At 37.1% G+C, this 6,325-nt stretch overlaps 2 protein-coding genes across 3 annotated transcripts; both read right to left on the bottom strand.

The window, feature by feature from the left end:
* Positions 1-136: 136 nt before the first annotated feature.
* On the bottom strand, positions 137-2,423 carry LOC116377625 (chromodomain-helicase-DNA-binding protein 1-like). The gene is made up of 5 exons (XM_031839294.1): positions 2,263-2,423; positions 1,964-2,076; positions 940-1,046; positions 602-713; positions 137-511 (listed from the first exon to the last, which is right to left on the bottom strand). The coding sequence occupies exons 1-5, from the start codon at positions 2,354-2,356 to the stop codon at positions 476-478; spliced, it is 462 nt and encodes a 153-aa protein (XP_031695154.1). The 5' UTR covers positions 2,357-2,423; the 3' UTR covers positions 137-475.
* A 1,493-nt stretch (positions 2,424-3,916) lies between these two features.
* Positions 3,917-5,759, bottom strand: sft2d2a (SFT2 domain containing 2a). Of its 2 annotated transcripts, XM_031839293.1 has the most exons (8): positions 5,592-5,759; positions 5,419-5,508; positions 5,102-5,187; positions 4,761-4,842; positions 4,598-4,633; positions 4,443-4,501; positions 4,325-4,354; positions 3,917-4,226 (listed from the first exon to the last, which is right to left on the bottom strand). In XM_031839293.1, the coding sequence occupies exons 1-8, from the start codon at positions 5,655-5,657 to the stop codon at positions 4,190-4,192; spliced, it is 486 nt and encodes a 161-aa protein (XP_031695153.1). In that variant the 5' UTR covers positions 5,658-5,759; the 3' UTR covers positions 3,917-4,189. The 2 variants fall into 2 exon arrangements, with proteins under 2 accessions (XP_031695153.1, XP_031695152.1); XM_031839292.1 differs by lacking the exons at positions 3,917-4,226; positions 4,325-4,354; positions 4,443-4,501; positions 4,598-4,633 and having other exon boundaries at positions 4,782-5,187.
* Positions 5,760-6,325: the final 566 nt, after the last annotated feature.

The raw sequence follows: 6,325 nt of genomic DNA, 5'->3' as shown, positions 1-6,325 counted from the left end.
TCTTTTTTAATAAATTTGCAAAAATTTCTACATTTCTGTTTTTTTCTGTCAAGATGGGGTGCTGAGTGTACATTAATGAGAAATAAAATGAACTTTTTTGATTTTAGCAAATGGCTGCAATGAAACAAAGTGAAAAATTTAAAGGGGTCTGAATACTTTCCGTACCCACTCTAAATCCTACTACACACACACATACAGTCTAACATATTAGACGGCTGCTGCGTGTGTTCATTAGCTTTAATTCATTCATAAGTTGATGCATTGTTGTGTTCTTCATTAAGTCCATTCATCAAACAACACAACCAAACCTCATTTCTACCAGTGAAGGAAGTACATTTACTCCAGTACTGTACTTTACGTGAGTATTTCCATTTGATGCTAATTTATACTTCAAGTTCTTCTTCCTCCACTGATTTCTACTAAATGTGTCTCAAGATTTCAATCAGTTTCTGATGATTTATAATTCAGAACACACTCACCGTCTCAGGAATGAAGCATCTTTGAGACACAGCTGGAAAGGAGAGATCGATTTATTTTTGTTAAAACGTGTCAGTTAGAATACAGATGAATCATAATGTTCTGATGGAATAGAAACACAGACCTCGTACGTCGTGAGCAGAACATGAAAGTCCTGAGTGTGCGTTTCCCTCTGGAGCTCAGCTCGTCTCTCTTTGTCTCCGTTGTAGCTCAACACAGTCAGAGACGGAGCGAAGCTGCAACCCAGAACAATAGTTCATACTTCAGGGTTCCTGCTCACTTCATGAAATCACATTTAATGCTTTTTAAGACCTCGACAGAGACAAGTTAACCAATGCATATTAGTAAATATAGTAAAAGTAATGTAGTCTTTAGCCGAGCATCATCTGTACTGTACTAATCCTCATCCACTACTCTTAATGTGTGTACTGTTGAAAGACAACAATGTAAACGCGGCTGCACCCTTCCAGCTCCGTCCTCCAGTTCTCCAGGACAGACAGCGGGCTCAGCACCAGGAACGGACCGCTCTTCCCCAGAGCTCCTGACATGAACACCAGCAGAGAGATGGTCTGAAGAGACACGACGTTACTACAATTATATTACAGGAATTCATCAGGCCGCAGGCCTTTGCAACACAGCAGTGAACGCTGCCTGTGTCTTTATCACAGCAGAACATCTTCATCACAATTATCACAAGTTCTTAAAGTCAAAGGCGATGTTGAAAGATGAAGCATTTATTATCATATCACAAAATAAAAGTGACAAATCCTCATTACTGTACAGCGGGATATATTGGTAATTAAAATAGTTGAAGATTTTATTTCTAATGATTGCTCATATTTTAATCGGCTCCTCATTTCAGCTCTAATACAGTGTAATCATGTGTCTGTGTTTCTCTATTCAATTTGTATTGAGTTTTTAGAGAGCCCCAAACAACGTCAACATAAAATAATACAATAATATACACTATATTAATATTAAAAAATTGTAATTCATTGTCTGGGAATATTTAAATATTCATAGAAATATATTTTAGTTAGACATTCATGTAGTTGGTGTCTTGTCTCTTGTTCTTTTGGATGTTGAACTCTGGGATTTTTGAGTTAATTAGTTTAAAGACAAAACTGCACTAAAAATGTCAGTTTTGTTCTTTTTATTTGTGTATTTTGAGTTCAGTTCAATGTTCAATAAAATAATGTTTGAAATAACTTGCTTTCATTCTTTTTAATTCAACAAGCAACTTGTCGTATTTTTAGCAGATTATTATTATATAATAACACTTTGTAACTTTTGTTTTGAAAGGTTCTGTATAAATAAAGTGTTTGAAACATGATTATCCAGAGACGTCTGCAAAGTAACACTAAACTGAAGAAAGCTGGTGAAAAAATAGAATAGATGTAATTTATATATTATAGGTATATTAAAGTAAAAGTACACATGTATCAGTACTTATATCAGCCTTAAGGAGGACTGGTGGATCTCGTACCTGACAGGTTTTTCCTAAACCCATCTCGTCTCCCAGAATGCATCCCTGCTGGTTCTTCAGACACTGGGTCAACCACTGGACCCCATCCAGCTGGTAAGGTCTCAGCTGGATCCCTGAGGGAAGGAGACAAGGAGACATGTAATGGACACACCGGTAGGTCATGTGAACTATTTAAATTGTCAGTCTGACAGCACAACACAACAGACTGGTAAGCTAGCTTAAACACAGTGTAAACATAGCCATTAGCTGACCTAACTAACGTTAAATGAATACGTAGACTTTCCTAAAGTTAACAGTACCTTTTAATCCACATTTAACCAAGTCGCTCTGAGTGACAGCTGTCTTCTGCTTCTCTGCTACGCTGCTTTTTATTTTTAACAAAATGTCTGTCATGTTTCACAGAAGCTCAACTTTCTTCAGCGCAGACATGTACGGACAGGTCGGTTGTTGCTGTTGGGACGTTCAGCTACACTTCCGGGTTGGGTCACGTGAGGCTGGAGGGGGAAAAGGGCGCGCGCGCGCCTGTTCGAACTCCTAGTGAAACGGAAGCTAGAGAGGCGAAAGCCCCGCCCTTTCCGGTTGAGTATTCGTGTGTAAATATATATTTTATTAGAAAGTAAAATATAAAGCACCTTTCCATTATTATCTTTTACATTTATATTTAAATATGTATATCTAATATTTAAATATGTATTTAGTTATTGTGGATTTTTTACTTTTTTATTTATTTAATATTCTTTACTATTTTATTACTTATTTATAATACTTGTTTTGATCTTGTTTTTTACTGTCTCTTGTTTGCACTATACTATATGCTGTTGTAATACTGTAAATTTCCCCACTGCGGGACTAATAAAAGATTATCTTATCTTATTCATTTATTTATTCATTCATTCATATTCCTTGCACTGCAACAGGAAAACTGGGATATATTTGGAATGCCAAACATGAAGTTTGGTTTTAGGAAGTAAACTGTTTGAACTTTGACTCGGATTTAGTTTTTTTATTGACACTTTCAAGCCCAATAAATAAAGCAACCGTTGTGCAGTGTGTTACTTGACTTGATTTGAGACCAAAATAACACAAAATATGAGTAAATCAATAATCAATTTAAGGGTGCAAGACTCTTGTAGCAATACAACTTTTCTGTGGGAGCAATATGGACAAAAACAGATCTAATCAAGATCAATAAATAAATATTTTTGAAAAAATATTGGTGATGTTTTTTCATTGTTACAGCCTCATAAATGAGACTGTTCCTCCGGATCAAACACGGCTTTAAGGCACCAAATCTTTTATTAAATGATGCAGGAAACTGCATTTTGAATTTTAAGTAACTATTTCAGTTCACACAATTTTACGCCATCTGAATAACAGCTGAAATGATTGGTAGGATGTTTCTTCTTTTCTTTGTCATGTATCATTGCAAACAAAATATTTTTGGGTTCACTTTTGGTTGAACAAAACATTTGAAGAAGTCGGGTTTGGTTCTGTGAAGTTGTGACGGGTTTTTTTTTTTACGTTTCATATAGAGGACTGTCCAAACTTTTTTTTTTAATTGTGAGACACATACAAATACAAAGGAGTCACGGGTCAAACAATACTGAATGTGTAGAAAATCTGTGTTTCTAGACCAGAAAGCAACAGTAAGAAGTGTGGCACTGATGTTTACTTTGTCTTCTAACATTCTCTTGTTCTTTGGAAACTAACGAAACACACTTTCCTTTGACTTCTTGTTGATCTGATCGACTGAGGTAAATGTTTCCATCAGATAGTATCAAATGATGGTTGACTCAAAATGACAGCGACATCTAGTGTTCAAACTAAGAAGTACAACAAACAGTGCAATCTATTAGAAATATACTCGAGCCACATTCTAGATTATTCTTTAGAATTTACAGAGAGCCATTTGCAGCAAAGTGTACAAAGGAGGCTCCTCTTAGTGATGGGAATAATGAGGCTGTTTTATTTACAAAATAAACATTAATACATACAGTTATTACAAATATTTACACATATTACAAACCAAGCCCCCTCCCGCTCATTAAAACTGGTATAAGTAATCAATAAACACCAAACTATCATTCAGCACAATGCATGAAGCATAAACAAAATAAAAGAAAGGTCTTTGGAGATAAAACAGGAAGAGTCTCAGACTCTCTGAAGGAGGAGGAGGAGGAGGAGGCCTCTTCATCCAGCAGGAAACCCTCCGAACATCGACGGGCCTCAAACACACACCGCCACCAACTTTATTATCGCATCCCTGGAAAGTAATTCACATAAATCAGACCTGGACACATGGAAAGAACAGCATTATGAGTCTGAATATTGATGTTAATCAATGTCGTTTAAATAACAAACCTCACAAACGGGATGTACGACAGACTGTACCTGCAAACAAACAAACAAAAAACACATTTAATGTCACAAATCAATAATCATCTCAGACTGAAATCTATGAGGAGAAATCATAACTCACCAGGCGAACGACAGGACTTGCAAGATGACAAATAACAAAGCAAGTCCAAAGTTCTTCCACTGCAAGACGACATGAATGAAGTGAAACCAGACTTCAAATCAATACTGAGTCATGCTCTTCATCAATTAGATGTGATCGTAAATAACTCAACTCACCCAGAAGACGGCGCAGAGAGTCAACACGAGGCAAGTCTGAACAAAATGTAATCAGTCATCATCATATTCTTTATTATTAATTTCCCCTTTAGAGGTCTGCTTGTAGAGACGGAGGGGAAACGAGTCAAAAGTCAAAATCAATAACTATATTTAGTGCACTTACAATCATAAGCGCGGTGGCCAGGGCTCTTGTTTTGTCACACATCCTTTTCACTTGCTTCATTGGCCCCATCAGAAACATGGTGCTGTCGGACAGAAACATATCTAACAACCTTTGCTTTTTTGTGACTTTGCCTGTTTGCATTCTGTTTGGAGTTTTGCCCGCTCCCTGTTGGAGTCGCTTTAAGTTTTTGTTTATGACTTTTTAAGTAAAAGACCTTATTTCCAACTTCACCTCGTGTCTGTGTCTGCGCTTGGGTCTTAGCTAAACGTGAGAGAACGTGACACATGTGGCCAGATATTACAGATTGCACCTTCAAAATAAAACCACCAGACACTACTGACCTGCCCAGAGTACATAGGTTTCCCAAAGTGTAAAAGACAATGAAGAGAATGATCCCGATCCTGGGGAGGAAGAGCAGACACACTCCCTGCAAAGACAAACACGTTCCTCTCAAATAATAATTAAAAAATACAAAATCTGCATGTTTTTCATCTCTAAACTGCTGCAAAGAGATTCCTGCTCAGTGTTGCTGAGTCACATCTTTAACATTCCTCAGAGCCAGAAGAACCAGTACAACCACCTCTCCCTGCTGCCTCTTCCTTGTTGTAGTGGAGCATAAAGATTATTATTATTATAGACATTATTTAAAGATCCTTACCAACACTGTGCACACGCCCCCCACCACGAAACAGGCGACGAACCCCTTCAAACGTGTCCCCCATCCTAAGGTCGAGGCTTCGTTCACAGTCTGTGTTAATAAAGTTCAGATTGAATCTTTGATTATTGGCTCGGTTTGAGTTTGAGCAGCGTGTCTGGTGGAGTTTATGTTACCTGTAACACGGTTTTGTTGTCTTTGCGCGCCTCTTCGCCGTTTAACACCGACTGTAGTTTGTCCATGACTGAAGATCCTTCAGGCTGATGGTGCTGCTGCTGTTTCCTGGAGCGCGAGGGGGAATAAGTTGCCGGTTCCTCTTCAGATCTGTGCGGATGGACAACAAGGTCACGTGGCTGCTGCTGCTGTCAGGTATCTTACCTGCTGGACAGGTGGTGAGTCACACCTGAGAAGCAGCACAGACGTCTCCCGAGGATCTTCTTTTTTTTTTCTTACCTCATCCACGTGAGTGAATTTTAAAAAATCACATTAATTTCGAAGTTTTATGCAAATTAAGATTCAGCCTGCTATAATATAATTTATTTTAAATATTTATTTAATTTTGAATTATTTAATTTAGGGACTACTGATTAAATAAAACTACTACAGAATAAGTAGTATTAGGGCATAAGGGCAAGAACATTAGGTTTTTAAAATTAATTTGCATTTTGAGAATAACGTTGAGCTTGCAGTAGTGAAAAGTGAAAATATTTACAAAAATTAGAGACGAAAGGTTTTAATTTTTTGTTTAGTAAGAATACACATAAAATGTTGACAATACATGTTGAGAATACACTTCGAACGTTTCAGAATAAATCTAACTACTAGCATTAGCGCAAACACTGAAATTTCGACTTCATTCTTCAAATGCAAAATTTAAAAAAGTTATTCCTTTTCCGACATCTATTTTATT

The sequence above is a fragment of the Anarrhichthys ocellatus genome, unplaced genomic scaffold (genome assembly GCF_004355925.1).
Source record: "Anarrhichthys ocellatus isolate YVR2014 unplaced genomic scaffold, GSC_Weel_1.0 scaffold1469, whole genome shotgun sequence".
NCBI classification, from domain to species: Eukaryota; Metazoa; Chordata; class Actinopteri; order Perciformes; family Anarhichadidae; genus Anarrhichthys; species Anarrhichthys ocellatus.
The sequence above is the reverse complement of the archived record's forward strand: the minus strand, read 5'-3'. Positions and strand labels throughout refer to the sequence as shown.

Coding starts and splice junctions, on each gene's coding strand:
- LOC116377625 (XM_031839294.1), bottom strand. CDS start 2,356: ATGACAGACATTTTGTTAAAAATAAAAAGCAGCGTAGCAGAGAAGCAG. Junction 1,047..1,963: donor GTTTAGGAAAAACCTGTCAG/GTACGAGATCCA, acceptor GTGTCTCTTCAG/ACCATCTCTCTGCTGGTGTT. Junction 512..601: donor TTCTGCTCACGACGTACGAG/GTCTGTGTTTCT, acceptor TCTCCTTTCCAG/CTGTGTCTCAAAGATGCTTC.
- sft2d2a (XM_031839292.1), bottom strand. CDS start 5,657: ATGGACAAACTACAGTCGGTGTTAAACGGCGAAGAGGCGCGCAAAGAC. Junction 5,509..5,591: donor ACAACAAAACCGTGTTACAG/GTAACATAAACT, acceptor TTATTAACACAG/ACTGTGAACGAAGCCTCGAC. Junction 5,188..5,418: donor GGGGCGTGTGCACAGTGTTG/GTAAGGATCTTT, acceptor TTGTCTTTGCAG/GGAGTGTGTCTGCTCTTCCT.